The sequence below is a fragment of the Typha latifolia genome, chromosome 4 (assembly GCF_019914945.1).
Source record: "Typha latifolia isolate L0001 chromosome 4, TyphaL0001v2, whole genome shotgun sequence".
NCBI classification, from domain to species: domain Eukaryota; kingdom Viridiplantae; phylum Streptophyta; class Magnoliopsida; order Poales; family Typhaceae; genus Typha; species Typha latifolia.
Genome location: NC_133089.1, coordinates 1,892,194 through 1,909,435, shown reverse-complemented (window position 1 = coordinate 1,909,435; position 17,242 = coordinate 1,892,194). Strand labels below are relative to the sequence as shown.

Here is a 17,242-nt window from a genome sequence, read left to right as displayed (position 1 = left end):
CGCATTTTGTTGGCAGTAACAGCGACAGCAATAAACGTCTTCATCTTGCTTATTGGGCGAGACTTCTCAAGCTGGACGAAATCGCTGACCTTGAACTGGTTCTCGGGGTCATGGGCTTGGTACTTCTTCTTGCGGGCCCGGGCGCTTGTACTTGGGGTGAGGGGCGAGGCGGATGACTTCTACGGCGACGGTCTTGTCGCTGGTAGGGCAGACCACGCGGCCTTGCATCTTTTTCATGGCTTGGACAGTGAGAGAAGGAGGAGACGGGTAAAGGGAGAAAGGTTAGGTCTGGGGGAAGGACAAGCGCCATGTAGAAAGGGAGAGGGGTAGGGTTTAAGGGAAGTACGGGTGTGGAGGAAAGGGGAGGTGAGAAACATGGTGGTGAGAGAGGAGGAGGTGCTCCTTTCTCTCTACTGGGGGTTAAGATTTGCTTTTGTTTTTTTGGCATATCAGCAGCTTGATTATTAGAATATTGCAAAAATGAAAACCTCCCCTAATGTCAATCATTAGCAAACCGGCTCCTTTATATTTTTTCAACTATATTTACAAAAGACAACCTTTCCTCCACTACTTTTTACAATTTGCGAACGAATAACGGTGTGCGCCTCTAATTCACAAGGTATTGTTGCTTTGTTTATCTATTTTGCATATCAACATTGTGATTATAACAATAAATGTAAAAAATAAACCCCTCCATAACAGACTATTAATAGTTCCACTCCACTATTTTCAACTGTACACCCTCCTTTTCTTAATAAAAATGCCACTGTTTAAGTTTAGTGCCAAAGCGATTAGAGAACGTTTTGTTCAAAGGAATTAAGTATACAGAACTATAATAATCACAACCTAACAGAAAGTTCTAGGTAGCTTTTACATATATCGTAGGACGGAATCAGATTGAAAAGATGCTAAAAGGCACATCCGCAGCTTCAATTAATCTGATTCTCAAAAATGAAACAGAAAAAAAAATTACAAAAATTGCCGAAAACCATTTCAGTAAGAACTCATCTTAATGAAGGAAAAGAAAAGAAATATGTGAAGCCCATTCTTGTGATTTGCATCAATGACTGTACTATGAAATAAAAAATAAAAATAAAAAGAGTACTTTTACACTTCAAAAGCCGTTACATACAAATGACTTTTCTCATAACTCGATGAATGGCTGCAATGGAATCAGTGGAATTACAAGCAAAAACAAACCCACTGAACCAATACAAATACAAATAACCGTCTTTATTGACGCATTGGAGAAGGGATCAAGCAGTCCCTGGAAGTGCTTGATCACTAGACAACCTCGAACCCATATAAAAGAAACTTCCGCTTGCCTTCTGTTAGCGCAGTAAGTATACACTAATCAGCAGGACTACTCTGAAACACTGTAGAGGATATAAATCACACAATTTGGTACAAATCTCACTCCTAGAGCTCCACAACTCACACATCAATCGAGGTCTGGTTCTTCATCCATCTCAATGCAAGACAGAAATGTGGCCAATGGACATTCACAGAGTAGGAATAAATTATAATGATGCCATTTTTATACTCCATATCTAGACAATCTCTGCACCACCGAGGGCTCTAATGTTGACATGCACTGTTCCCATGCTCCAGTTCCAAGCATCTGATAGTGAACGATTATGTTAATTTTACAGTAATATAAATTCAACAAAGTGGTGCCAGCTGGTTAAATCAAAATGAACTATACCTGCTTGTACCCATTCAAAACCTGGCAGACTTCATTGTGTAGATCTTCACTTCTTATTTCCTGGTAGGCAGTAATTAAATGAGGTCAAAGATACCTTAGTTTCAAGTCTCTAATTTTCCAGATGGAGGTATAGAATCTTACATTCCAGCTTGCAGCAGCCTTGCAGATGAAAGCTAATGAGTTTACGGCCCCCGGTGGATTAGTTCTCACCTAAGAAAGTCAAAAGCAAAACACTCGCATGTATAAGTGAATGAATTGGGTTGACAGTAGGATGCAGGAAAATGTTGATGTACCACTGCACAAAGACCACGGAATGCATCCTCTTTCTCATAATCATCTCGAATCCTGCACATTAGGATCAAGATAAGAACTTCCAGACAAGCTAAAAGAAGCCATATGAGGCTATAAGAATATATGCTCAAATGCCATGGATATCAGCTTCCGTTGCAACCATTGGAATAGAAAAATATTAGTTTGTGTCTAAATACAAGTTCAAAGACAAACTTGCATCCTTCTCTGTCCACAAAAGAATGTAGAAAAAAAAAAAAAAACTACTAGTAATTGCCTTGTTTATTGATCAGGTAGAATGGGTGTACATCAAGGATTTACTTCGTTCTGTACAAGTTGTAGACGCCATAAATATGAAAAAGAAAATCCTAGTGAAACTAAAAAAGCTAGGTACTTCCAATTTTAAATTTGTCACATAATAAATCCTCTCAATAAATTCGGCTATATAAGAACAGAGATACAAAACCAAAGTTCTGCGAGAAGCATGGAGGAACGTATTCTCATGATGATTTTGACAAATATATGCCTTCTAATCCCAACTGAATCTTGTGGAGATAAAACAAGGCTCAACAATGTCACTAATGCATGTAGGGTAGAAATGACAATTCAGCATAACTAAAAGGTGAAATTATAAGACTGATTGCTTTAAAACAAGGATAAAACAAAATTAGTAAATCACTGGAGGAACAAGTGCCAAACTTAAGGAACGCTCGATGGCTAAATCTTTTCTCAAAAGATATAATGGAAAATTTGTACTCCATCTCTAAGATGTAAAACCTCGAAGCTTAACTGATTTCTGCAAACTGTCTTATGCAACCTCTCTTCAAGAAGAATAAATGACAAACCAGGATATGTTGCACATCTGCAACTGTTTCGCCAGTTATCAAGGAGGAAAGATCATAGCACTTACATGCATAAAGCAGTACACCAAGGCTGCATGAAATGTTCCGTATGTGGTGCTACAATCTCTGGACAGACCCAACCAAGCCTCCCCAGAGTGATCGCACTATTTTCTACAAGTGACTTGTTGAGACCCTGGCATCAACAGTAAAGGCATAGGAAGCATTTAGCTTAGAAGACTTGACAAACAAGAACAGAGAAATCGACTTACCTCTGGATTTTGAAGAATTGGAACTAAGCATGAAATAACTGTCAAGACGACAGGTGAAACTTCTTGACGAACCTGAAATGGAATCAGAGAGAGAGAGAGAGAGAGCAATTAGAAATTCACGTAGCAAAATTTTAAGTATAACAGAAAGTATCAAAGCATCATACTCCAAAAATGTTTGGAAGAGAAAAAGAAAAAAAGAATATGTGCCCTAGAGTTTCACGATGAAGTTTTCATATGATAACTACACATGCATTTATTAAAGCAATAGCATTGAGTCATAAACATCTTAAGCAAATCTTGTTCAGTATGTAACAGCAATATCATAAGTTCCAATATGTGGAAACTGGAAAGGCAGTCTCCAACCCATGAAAAAGGTTATAATTGGAATGTCAACTTATAAGATCACTGAAGACTTGATTTTAATTGATTAAAGTATATATCTGGTTGAGAGGTCATTTTGTAAATGGCAAGAGATACTGCTTTATCATTAATTGCAGTGACATGAGAAAAATAAATAAATTGTTCAAGTTCCTACTAAAATGAAGTATAAGTCCACTTCCACTTACAATATGTAGACAAAGCGACTAACTAGAATTCACATATAATGAACACAGTCGATGGCACATATGCACTTACTTTGATTGCCAATTCTCCAATTGCCCAACAAGCATTGTTTGCCACCGATACAGCCTCCTTGATCGCAGGAGGATTCTGCAATGGCAATCTTCTCTGAGGAAAATGTGTTATATAATAAGAAAAAACCATTTAGAAGTAACATTTCCTACCAGTTGTTTGGCTGCAACATTAAGGAACTCCAGTAGGCGGGGGTGAAGATGTACAGGGCAAACCTGGTTTGATGAAATATTTTTGAGATGCTTAAGCATCAACCAATGGCAGGAAACAATTTGAATGAGCTCTAATAGTAACCACTTTCAACTCACTCTTGCAAAGTCCCCAAGCAGCGCAAGGGCACTCTGGCGAATATCAGCAGCATCATCCATGCAGCATTGAAGAAGTAGATCTCTCAAATTGCTTTGGCCAACCTACAGAATATTCGACAAAATTTTTGGATAATTCTATTACTGACAAGGTTCTCCAAGAGAATATTTAGCTTGGATATGTAAGAATATTTTTAAGAAAGACACTGGCACTACAATGTAGTTGAGACTAATAAAGAACACCTGAATAACTGGATAAGACAAGACAATGCATAAACAAATCACAAACCTAAAATGCATAGACAATCAATGTAAAAACAGTCTGGGACACCCACAGAGAAAATACTAGCAGAGCGACATTAAACAGGAGCACACCACAATTGATTAGGTTTAGTTTAGTACGTTTATCATGAAAAAAGAACTGATAAATGTTCAAGACATAATTAGTGGGTTCCCTGACAAGATAGATGCGACAAAGGAATCAATCATGAAGACCAAGATACCATGCTTATAGCAAACTATAATAATGCGAACCATTGGCCGATAACCTATCAAGACAGCCCTTTGTTTCGATAAAGAAATCAAACAATCAAGAGACACTATAATAGAAAGAAACGTGTATTAAGATGGCAATTACTCTGAAGACATCATAAGAGCATGCCTTTCTACAACAGTAACAGCAATAGGACATTAACCCAGAGAAAACTTGTTACCAGGCTTTCTACACCACTCCCAAGACCTTCAGCAAGCCCTGATAACAGGTCCAATGAGCATACAATGAACTCCTTATCATATAGGACACCAGCCGCAACATGATCAACCTGCATTTAAATATAAAATGTCACGAAGCCTCAAAATCATATCCAATCTGCAATATATTGTTATATCTCAAGAATTCCTTTTTCCTTTCCCTTTTCCATTTCACCGAACATTGTTTCTGTTTTTTGAACATCTCAAGGTTCATTTATTCAAGATTGTTCCTTAAAAACAAATTGTTAGATCTAATATCATCATCAACTCATGAGATGACCCAATAATGCAAGAGATCTATTAGAATTTAGAAGTATAGAACAATTTGTACATGTGTAAAAGATATGCAAGTTGGTTCCATTTAAACAAAGCACCAATTAAAAATATTTCTGTAGGACTCATATCTGTAAATAGTTCAAATGATCATCTCGGAAGCTAAGGAAGCTCCTTGACTTTGGGCTACAATTAATCAGTGAACTATTTAGATAATGAGAGATCATTCTATGTACAAAAAGAGAAAGAACAACCACTGACTTTATAAGAAAAAAAGAAAAGGACAAAAAAACTCCTCTTCTTTGTAGTCCAGGACCTCCAAGTACTACTACCAAGATGAATAAAGATGGACAAAAAAAACAAATCTCAGATATCCATAAAGCCATCGATCTAGCCTTCTGTTAAACCATCCCTATAAGTGCAACGCTATAGATACTACAATAAGATTCGATACGAAAACCAAAATTTGCACAATAAAGAAGAAATTATACACTAATAAAAGGATTTCTGATGCTATATATAATCCAATGTTTTGAAAGGCGCTCATGGTGACCGCCTTGGCAGGGGAGAGCACCTGCCGCCCTACATAGTGAATATGCGGTCGTGGATTGACTTTGGCGGAATAACGGGTCAGATCAGGCTAGCGGATCAAGTAACATGTAGCGGGTTTGAGAACTAAACTATTTAAAGAAAAGTCCCAATCTACTCTTACCTCTTCCCTCGATTTGAGCCCTAACCTCCTCTCTCGATTGACACCTCTCTCGAGCGGTACCAAGCGGCGGCACAAGGCAAGGGCGGTGGTTTGTGTCAAGCTCCTCTCTCTGACGCCGTGCGTCATCCATCTCTTGCCCAGTCCCCATTTTCCACCACGTCCTCCTCTCCCATCTTGACATGCTTTTTGCTCTCGCTATATCAGAAAGTAGAGAGGAGCTCGATGATCAATCTCTCATTCTCTTTACTCCCCTCTTTTTCGTTCTTTATTTTCCTATGTTTTCACTTTTGCCCCTGCTGTAAATTGATGATAGGCTAGAATCTAAATGTAGTATTTAAGGGTAGTATAGGAAAATTTCAGTTCTCTTAGTCTTTTATGATTTAAGTAATTGTTAAAGGAGAAAAAAAGGATTAGTTATAAATCTAGATTTTTTGCTAAATGTACTATCGGTGTTAATCTTTTATATATTAAAAATACTACACTACAGTGGGGTGCCTGCCCGCAACTACCGCTGTCTTTCAATAGTCAATATAATAATATCATCTAGCATATGATAAGTGGGATGCTGTTATTAGTTTCAGTTTAAGAAATTGTCCCTGCAGTCTAAGATGCTTACTTCTGTTCAACTGCATATAATAAGAAAAGTAGAACTACAAATACCATGTAACAGAAATAACTGAATAGAAATGCCAAAATGTCAAGAGCCAAGACCTTCGCTAACTGTTGGGACTGGACAATATTAATACACCTCTGAAACACTGGTTCAGCAAACTGAGAAAATCCTGGTCCCAATGCCTGGAAATTTTTTTATTAACAAGTCAGTTTTTCTGAATCGTGATAAAAAGGTAAATATGTTACTGGATAAAGGGAAAAAGTTATATAAAGTAAACACACTAAGAAGATATTAAATATATGGTGTATAAAACAAAGAATTAACTGCTTATTAAGCAATTTACCAAATTATCATATATAACCCTGAAATATTCATGCTAACATAAGTTTTAAACTAGGAAACATGGATACTCTTCCTTCTTGGAATACAATTTGCGAGGAACTCTAGCTGCCTCATTACTGGACACATGATGCCAAGTAATATTTTCCATTTCCAACACTAATGATTGATATTGAAATTCAGAAGTTTTAACTTGTACAATAAAATCAAAAGGCACAATATCATAGGGACAAGCAGATCCTAGAATTCAGTCAAAGAATTATAAACAAAGAATGGTCCAAATAGCTGGCTCGCCGCTCAGATACATATGGCTGATCTAGAACAGGTTAGACGGCAGATGGAATAAGTCATTAGATACCAAATTCAACCTGAATTGAAAACATATGAAGATATTGATTTCTTCATCTATCAATACAAAGCACCCGAATAAATTTGCCTTTTGTGAGTTTGCTTTAAATAATTTAGGGACATAGGATTATAGGATTAATCTAATCTTATTCGTAATCCAGTTCAACCCTAAAAAGCTAAGAGCTCTAATCTGTTCTGGGCCAAACTAAGACCAAATCCTTTGCCAAAATGAAATGTTTTGAGTAATCAAACCTAAGCACACTGACTCAAACCTATATCGCTGTAAAGGTGGCTCCCTAAAGCTACTAGGATCAATACTGAAGACAACATTTCACACCCATGCTATGCAAGTAAATCACTTCACCAATGGAAATAGACCATTGTAAGAAAAGAAGCATAACCAAACTTAAGTACTAATTCCTTTATAGGATACCTGCGCTATGGAAGTAAAGCACTCCAACAATGGAAATAGATCTTTGTCAGAATTTGTAAGTTGTTGCCACTTTGAGATCAATGGTGGCATCAATATATCAAGATACTTTGGCTGCACAAATTAGAATATATGGAATCAATACTTTATAAATGGTATATCAAGCATCACAATCTCTAGCAAGGATATTTGTGCCTATGGCACAGCCCATGCTGAAGGACAACACATCCATCACTTAGCAATCTGCCAATGCACATCATCTCTTTCTGAGATGATCCACTTTGAGCGAATTGTCTTCTTCAGACAAACCGCCACTGAGGCAAGCTTAGCTCTGCCAAACAGCACTTGAATCAATGAATGCAAGCACCAATATGTTAGGTATATTTTACCTGATTTAATTCTGCCCCAACAGCATCTGCCAGAGTGCCAATAGCATCATAGACAATTCGGAGATTCCGTTTCTACATCAATTTTTTTTTTAAAAGGCAACAAGACAACAGCAAGGGAAACAAAATATCAGACATTCTGCAAGTTACTAGAGGTGCATTAGCACATTTACAAGCATACTTGCATTAAACTGTGATTTGCTTTATATGTGTTTAAAATGATATTGTCACAAGCTCCAAAACCTGAGTTCAAAAGAAAACCTGATATTTCCCATAAGCACGTAAAAGGTGCTGTAGAATGATTTCTAAGTGAGGTGCCAGTTCCTCAGCAGCCTCCTGCCAACAGAGAGAGAAAGTTTGGCATTTGGTATATATATATGTGCGTGTGTGCATGTATATGTGTGTGTATATATATATGTGCATATGTATAATAACTTAAAACCACAGAAAGAACCTCTTCAAGAGTTGCAAATGCTGAGCAAGCAGCTTCCTGCACTCGCTTGTTGGTATCCAATATTCTTCTGAGCAACCCCATAAGAATTTTATCAAATTGTTCACGGCCATTTTGATGACCAATGCCCTAAATTACCAAAAAATCAAACAAAAATAAGGAGATTTGCTAGTTGATCACATCCCAACTAAGCAGATAAGTAGTGGCGAACCTGACAGACAGCAATTTCCTGATATAAAATAAATTAATAAAAAAACAACTTAACTGAACTAAAACTACAAAAATGAGCACTCTTAATTGCTAAAGATCTTATCAAGCTAATAATAGTCACAATTATGATCCTGATAGTCCACTAACAGTATGCTTTTGACTTAGACCAGGTCCATCTACATGCATGGATAAGTTTATGTCAGAGAAAGCGAGATTTCGATATCCAAAAAAGAAAAAGCTTATCTAATGCCATTGGTTATGCAAACGTTTTGCCAGAATTGACCAGAAAACAAGTCGAAGAAACCAATTAAGAATGTACTTAAAACTAAACTCCAAGTTAAATAGTTATCATTGTCAAAAGACTAAAGCTAAGGTTGGCGGGTTGCTGGTTTCAAAATGGTGTGTCTCAATTTCAGCTCCTCTTTGCTTATAGATAGCCTTAAGAGGATTTTGATCATGGGCGTTAAATCCTGATTTGAAGGGCCAAAGGGAAAAATAAACAAGTAGGGCTAAAAGCTGACTCCCTCCCTTTTGTCCCCCCTCAACTTTCATCCCATAGCTTCCCCAATAGATTCACATAATTTTTTTCTCCTCAGGAAAATCCTAAGGTCCTGGCAGTGGAATACATCTTTCCAGTACTTTATTACCATCTTCAGAATAAAGTGTCCAACCATACCTACAGCTCCTCTTCCTCCTATCCATTTGTTGCGGCCTGTTGGTCCGGCAGCATGCAGTGAAGGATCAAGTACTATACAAAAGCCCCTTGGTAGAATCTAGTGGTTTCCTCCTCCCTGCTCCTCCTTTAATCTGCTCCAAAACTAGGGAACACCCACTCAGCCACTCTCACCCCTGCTCTTTGCCTAGACCTAACAAGCTTTCACATTCATTCCGACTTCATTGAAAACAAACCAAAACCAAATTGAAATAGATCAAAATAACTCAAACCAGGTGATATTTAGGCAACACAGGCTGATAATGGTTGGGTTGGTTTCGAACCAGTATTGACTGAAACTGATCCATTTTGGCTGAAATTGACCAGTTTTGGTCTTTTGGGCCAATCTTTAAAGCATGGTTCAACAATACCAAACATCAATGTAATTTGTTTCATCATTCAGAACATTTTAATACAAATCCTGATCAAAGTCATAGCAACAGGCCCTTTAATAAAAGAAAGACTATTAGTTGGTGGAGGCCTTAGGCACTAGGACATCCTATTTTTATTCAGGACATTTATCAGACAAGTTGTGTTCAATGAAGTCAGTACAAAATTATTCTCAAATGCACATTCAGAAAGAAAGTTTCAGAGGAAAATTTTCAGCAAGTAATATCTAGAGGAAAAGAAAAACCATAATTCCCTTTTCCTAAAGAAAAAAATGAAAATTAGCTAATTTTCCTTTTCAGCAATCGAGTAGTGAAGCTTATCTTACACATAATTTTCAGGCTAAGCAAGAAGCATATAAAAGAATAATCCAGCAGCAAACAAAACTCTCAACATCTAGAAAGCACACAAGGTTCACTGATAAATATGACAACTACAAGAATGTCTTACTTGAACAAATTTAACTGTACACAGTATGGCACAACAAGAGAAGAACAAAACTGCAACTAAAATAAGAAAAAGATGGAAATTATTCTACATCAAACAATACCAATGTTCCAAATAATAGTTGTTTAAATTTACCTGAACAATGAACTTGCTATATCGAGAAAGTGTCCAACAAGTGATGCTCCGTATAAGCGGAAATTTATCATCAAGAAGTGGTATGAGGAAAGCAACAATCTGCAAAGCCAGTAGCAACAGTTAAGGAAGAAACCCACAAAGAAGTCATCGGTAATACACCATAACGAGATAGCACACAAACGAAGTACCAGATAAACAGTACAGTACATTGCAAGAACTTTACTACAACACCAGGCATAATGAATAAAGAAGTATCACCGTATCCTTAAGCAAACTCATTTAAGGACATGGACCAGGTAGTCCACGTCAAGACTTCCTTCCACTTTCATTCCATAAATGAAGAAAGAATTCAAGCAATATATTGAGCATCTCCAAATAATGCTCATCCATATAATCCAACTGACTAGTGGAGGTAAAATACCTCTGGAAGGTGCGGATAAAGTCCATTAATGCATCCTTCTGCTATGGCACCAATAGCCAAAACAGCAGCCTCCCTTTCTTTCCAGGCAGCATCATCCATACTCGATAACTTTTGCTGCAAAATAGTCCAATAACATAAAAAGGACTACACAAACAGAGTGAAGTACGACACATATAATTCCACAAACAGAACGCAAGAAAAGAAAAAGAAGCAAATCGTGCATGTGTCTATGAGGAAGTAGGATAGGCATATTCTATGTACATAGTCAAAGATTCAATCTCATAAAGACAAAAAGCAATAAAAAAGATGAAGATGGATATATCCTACAAGTACATTCAATTGTGGTTACCCCAAAAACATCAAATAATGACTTTTTAATTGTAAATTACTAGAAATAAAGGAAGTTTCTGATAAAACATTATACAAGCACAAGCTATGTGCAAAAGGGAGAAGGAAAAAAAGGTCAAGTATGCTAATAAAACATTATAAAAGCACAAGCTATGTGCAAAAGCGAGAAGAGAACAAATGGCAACTATTACGTTGTAGTCAAAAGATACATCAACTAAAGCTGCTAGAAGTTTAGATTTACCTCAATCACAGGCATCAGAGTTGGAAGGATGTCATCACCAAATATATTTGAAAGAATATCCAATCCAGCTGCACTACATTTTCTCAAGTTCCAGATGTTTACAATGTCATCATCCTATAAATGGCAGTACCAAGAAAGACTAGGCGTAAAAGGACTAGAAGAGATAAATTGGAAATATATGTATCTGAATAACCACAGATATAATCAGCTCAAAGGCACAACAGAGTTACAAAAGCAGTTCAGATAAGAGAGAACATAGAAAATACAAAACGAAGAGAAGACGGCAAACTTAAGAATTTACATCTTCTTCTCCAGGTTCAGATCCATGTAAGCGTGATGAATGAAACCGAGGCTTCAAATCCTGTAACAAGATAATCATATATGGCAATCAAGCAAAGAGGAACAAAAAAAATACACACTGAACATGCAGGAATGGTTAATATAGAAAGATTATAACCTGATCCCTGTCTGGAAAAGATTCATCTTCCTGTGGCAAATAATTGCATTAGGGAAGTTATTACTGGACCATCATATGCATATACAATAACTAGGAAATGCAAGAAAGTCTCAAGAAAAAAAGAAGAGAAAAAAAAAAGCAGAGAGACATACTTCAGCATCAAAGAGTGACTCATCATCCTCAGCATACACCATATTAGATAATAAAATCTACAAAAGCATAAGCAGAAAAAAAAACAAGCGAAGACATTAGTCAAACTTGAAAATATAGTGACTTAGATCAGCAATAGTGACAGAATGAGATATACAGGAATCAATCGCGGCAGGAACTCTCGCAAACCATCAGGTGGCATATTACCATCACAATATGCAGACCTGAAAAATGACCACACATTAAAGGTTGACAATATAAGCTATCAATGAAAAAAGGGAAGAATCACAATCGGTTGTTTGTATTAGATCAGCTTAGTGATGACATATATGAGGACAGTTGACAGCCTTAAAAGACCCAGCCCTAACTAAGGATGGGCCAAATGACAGAGGTTTGATATCTCATTTTCATAAGTAAATGACTAAGAACCTGCTCTAGCTGCCAATTTTGATCAAACTACAGACAACTAGTAGATATAGATACAGTCCTATGAACATTTCCAGTTTCCACAGTCGAAGTTTGAATTAGTATGAAGCATAAAACATGGAGGGGAAGAACCAGAATTGAGTGACAAAATCTATATTCAGAAAAATGCCAGTCATTCCATTAAGTGCAAAAAGAGATGCAAAGTAGTGAGTATACTGAAATTATGTACAATGTCAAAGGAACAAAAGATATCAAGACATTTATGCTGTTACACTGATGCATTGTATTATGTTTTATATTCCAGTAAAGATAAAAGTAGCCATAGTTGTAGACTTGCAGTCAATAATAGAAAGATTTGGTTATAGTGGGGAAAAAAAAAAACTTTTGCTGCAAAGTGCTACTTCAACAGTGCAATCACAAATAACCTACAAATTGCTACTTCTGATAGTGCTTAATAATAATGTAATAAACATGAACTTTCTCTCATAGTCTCATCTCTTCATCTCATTTTATAAAAGGGCACTTGAGAAGTCATGATTTATGTAGGCAACAATGATCACATGATTGACAACTAACACAGAATCTATTATATGTAAAAAAGAATGTCAAACCAGACTACATAAGCATATCTCAATGTGCACTCATAGCCATGGAATAAGGACTTACCAGAATTCACATGCTTCGAGAGCCACTTCTTCATCAGCATCCTTGTTAGCTTGCAAGATAAGCTCGATAACATTTCTCACATGTGGCTGTAATTTGAACAGCAAAAATCACTTATGGAAGAAGAGTTGAACAGTAATCAAGGACATGAAAAGATGATGAGTCATAAAGAAACATTGCAGTCTCATGAAACTAATACAAGCCCCCTGTTTAAATATGCAAATTTTAAACACCCCTTATAAGAGAACAGTAGTTAAAAATGACAGATAGATCATAAGATCAAATGATGATGTAATAAGTCACAAAATACTTGTGGTAAGCATATGCCAACCAGATGTCACTGAAAATTGAGATAGGGATCCCAAAGAGGAGACTAGATATATGTGCCTATTATTACTTATTATCCATTAAGAATGACAGATTCACACCATGATACGCCAAAGAATTTTGTCAAAAATAAATAAGAGGAGATAAAATATAACTACGCAACAGCAGAAGGAACAATTCGATGTTCGTTTACCTCCAACAGAGATGGACGTACTTCAATAAGCTGAACCCATGCAGAGCACACCTAGGACAGAAAAAACAACAATAAGAACCACATAAATTAAGATAAGCCAATATAGAATTCAAGCACCAGCAGCATGCATGGTCGAAATTATAAACAAGATGACAGATTGCAGGCAGGCAAGGTGCATGTCAACAAGAATGACAGCACAGTGGTGCATCAAGGCCATTAAACCCATAATAGCAATAAAACAAGCAAAGTAACAGATCTGTGAACACAAGAGCTATTTTCTTGAGAATGAAAAAGTCAATACCAATTTCCGCACATCTGCAGCAGGGTCCTTAGCAAGGACAAATAAACCCTGAAGGTACTGATCCATGGACATATATAAGGCCTGCAGTGATTTACATGATGCATTAGAAGAAGCTAGAGCCTCAGGTAGAAAGATAGAGAGCAATGTTTGATTTACTTACCATGGGCATCACAACAATATATTGATTAATACATCCCAGGGCGAGTTTTCTAAGTACTGCATGTGGAGACTGGAAAAGCTGAAGTAAAGAAAGAAAAGAGTAATGCAATGGGTTCAATTTCTATTGTGGGAATAGATTATTAGTTCTAGCCAGACGAATACCTGCAGTAATCTTGGCATGAAAATGTTAATTGGCCTTTCCGGTAATCCAGGAACATCCACATCAAGCTCTTCAGGAACTTCCTCACAAATCTGTCACCGGAAAGTTAGATAAATAAAAAGGAGTAGTTGCAATCTCTTTAATAGAATTACAGTGGAGATCAATAATGCTGTCAGATAGTGACAAATGCACCGCAAGACAAGAATGACTCATTTTTTATTTTGCTCCTAGTTGTAGTTTGACCCGTCAAAACATATTTACTGAATTATATTTATTTTGTTTGTTCTCATCAATCTTTTGCGTCATGATTACCTGATATACATTAAGATTCAAAGAAAAGTACGACAGCCTAAGCTCAAGAATAGAAGTGTAATGTGCTGTACATGTGGTTATCATAACCCAGCATAGCAATTTCTTTCAGAGAAATCAACAAATGGCAAACTCAGACCAATCAAAGGATAAACCTACTTTGTAAATAGCATCCATGGCACCTTCCATATGATTCAAATCCTTGCTGTCCAAACATTGAACAAGAGCTTGCAGCAATTCAGGCCAACCAAAGACTCGCCCTAATTGGAAAAGAACACTGATAACAGTTCCAACTGTAGACCTGACGGTCCTATCTGTTGCCCCTAAACAAGGCAACAACTCAGATTTAATATATTGCTGGGAGGAAGGAGTCAAAGAACTAAAAGTTGTCCGCAGGTTGTTTTTCAACAGCAGGCCAGCAGCCTGCCGCACTTCCATTGATTTGCCCTGCTTCAATCAGAAAGAAGATAATAAATTGTTAGTTGGAAAATCTAGTAAAGTACACTGAAGGTAAATATAAGTAGAACAAACTTTGCCCTAAAAGTATTATAGATAGAGATGATTGATAACATGTCAAAGGAAAAATATGGAAGAGAATAAAAGGACTACAAAGATAGTTACTAACAAAAAAAATTGAAATCCTTCTTTTCATTTTGAGCATATTAACTCAGTATTCTTCAATCAGCATATTAAAGCATGAAGGCAAATAGCCAAATAAACTAATAATAGGAGAAAAACATAAAAAAGAAAGTATCATCCACTTGCAGCATCACCACACACTACATATTAAAATTCAGTACGAATGATAAATCTCAGGAAAAGTTCACTATAGAACCTGCCGACTTTGCATTCCTGTTTAGATTCAGTTTGTCTTAATTAAATCACCGGATCATTATATGGAAGTTGAGAGTTCTTTCAAGTTTAGAAAACTGTATTTTAGGTTGTTCAGTTTTACCATGAGCAGATTGTATCCGTTCTCTCACTCTGCTCATGGCGCATGTCTGTTAAGGGGTCTAAGGGAATATTCAACTTTCTGTCGTTTGTTCATGGATTTTTGTTAAATAAATCATGTTTTGGTTAAGGAGAAACAAGAATCAATTTGAGATCTTATATTAGAAACTTTGAGATAGATGTCCCCAGCTTGACAAATTTACATGGGACAGCCTGAAAATGAAACTATAGGCATAATCTTGCAATAAACAAGAACAACTTAAACAACCTTTCAAAATAGGGTCTTAACTCTACATATAATTAGCTAGTATCTCCATTTTTCCTCCATTCAAAGGTATCAGGTAATGTCCTCTGACAAAAGTGTCATCACAGTTTCTCTGGAGTTTTGTTCAAATCACTTTTCTCTTCCTCTCACCAGCACAGGACCCCTAATATTGAATAGTTACTGTCACTTATGGTGGAGATGTCAGAAGAATCCTCAGGCAAATAAAATAACTAATCTTGCAATATGATGTTACCGAGTGATAAACAGCTAATAGATATCATAAACTCTACTTTTTTATTTTAAAAATAAAATTACAGGCCATTTAATAAGGTCAGTTATAAGAGCACCAACAGAACAAACCAATGTACACCTGGATCTTACTAGGACGCTTCATTTCAGTTTTGAAGTCAAAATGGAGATAGATGCCATTAATTTACCTTTGATTGAGACACCCAAAAATTTCCAACAGAAATTTACTATTAAAAAATCATTGTTACATCCTAACCTTGATGTTAAGTCTAAAATGACTCATTTCAACCTTCGTAATGCTATAGTTCCCTACACCTGAATCGGAAAGAGGAACAAAGATAAGCAATTATTACCACCAAATCATCATATTCTTTCCCAGTGACCAGATCAATCTTTCCATGATCACATAGTTATATCCCCGACTGATGGCCCTAAGATTCACTAGTTCCTTCTGCTTCCATTTCAGAACAACCCACATGATTAGAAATCAAAGGAAGATAGGCATATATCTTTAACAGACAAATCCTTCGGAAACCCTAACCCTACTTATCCGAGAACCACTTCTCCGCGATTTCAGAATACCGCTACTTGAACCAATTGCTAAAATCCCTACCCCTTGAAAATCACCGTACAAATTTCAGCGCCACGAACTACGTCGTTCTAATGGAACCTACCAGAGAGGTATCAATCCGCACCAATATCAAACAAACTCGTCAAGGATCAACAAAGCGATCGGTAGAACAGCTATACGCGATCGAAACATGTCAATCCTAAAACCCTAACACCTCCAAGAACGAGAAAGCAACTAAAACACAATAACTAAATCGGGGAAGGAAAACAGGGAGAGAAACCTCAGCGCGGGCAAGGATGAAGGCGAGGTAGTTGTTGAAATCGGGGAACTGACTATAGTGCTGCAGCTGCTGCCAAATCCGGGCTTGATCGGAGTTGGGCGAGATGTGCTGCTCCAATAGCCCGCAGATCTCGCGGAGACCCTCTTCCTGGGGCTTCCACAGCGCCGCCGCCGCCGCCATTATCCGATGCTTCGAATCGCCGCAAGGAAAGAGGAAGGCGATGGAGGAGAAGGGAGATAGAAGAGAAGGAAAGGGATCTTTTTTGTGGGGTTTTTTGAAGGGATTTTAGAGAGAGATTGAGAGACGAGAATTTTAGAGAGAGAAAGAAAGGGGAAAAATAACTCAATAAGGCGGTACGATAGTAAGCCTGGTAGGAGCTGGACTTCGGTGACATATATGGAAGTCGATCAACTACGGCGCCGATTTCAGGAACTTGGTGCATTTAGGGTACTTTGCAGTCCTTGATTGGCTAGAACTCATTCTCTTTTAAAATTATAAAAGTGATTATTTTTTCCACTTCACAAAAAAAAAAAAAA

The 17,242-nt window shown here is 37.0% G+C and overlaps 1 protein-coding gene across 2 annotated transcripts; it reads right to left on the bottom strand.

Annotated features, from left to right (window-relative positions):
- Positions 1 to 1,087: 1,087 nt before the first annotated feature.
- LOC140786828 (transportin-1) lies at positions 1,088 to 17,066 on the bottom strand. 2 transcript variants are annotated; one of them, XM_073135512.1, is made up of 29 exons: positions 16,707 to 17,066; positions 14,550 to 14,840; positions 14,084 to 14,173; positions 13,923 to 14,000; positions 13,763 to 13,843; positions 13,462 to 13,512; positions 12,945 to 13,030; positions 12,010 to 12,076; positions 11,855 to 11,911; positions 11,703 to 11,732; positions 11,547 to 11,606; positions 11,246 to 11,359; positions 10,657 to 10,770; positions 10,236 to 10,334; positions 8,348 to 8,473; positions 8,155 to 8,229; positions 7,897 to 7,968; positions 7,511 to 7,621; positions 6,489 to 6,572; positions 4,756 to 4,863; positions 4,046 to 4,147; positions 3,890 to 3,952; positions 3,741 to 3,815; positions 3,105 to 3,176; positions 2,904 to 3,028; positions 1,999 to 2,050; positions 1,847 to 1,915; positions 1,706 to 1,765; positions 1,088 to 1,621 (listed from the first exon to the last, which is right to left on the bottom strand). In XM_073135512.1, the coding sequence occupies exons 1-29, from the start codon at positions 16,884 to 16,886 to the stop codon at positions 1,538 to 1,540; spliced, it is 2,676 nt and encodes an 891-aa protein (XP_072991613.1). In that variant the 5' UTR covers positions 16,887 to 17,066; the 3' UTR covers positions 1,088 to 1,537. The 2 variants fall into 2 exon arrangements, with proteins under 2 accessions (XP_072991613.1, XP_072991614.1); XM_073135513.1 differs by having other exon boundaries at positions 14,550 to 14,837; positions 16,707 to 17,063.
- Positions 17,067 to 17,242: the final 176 nt, after the last annotated feature.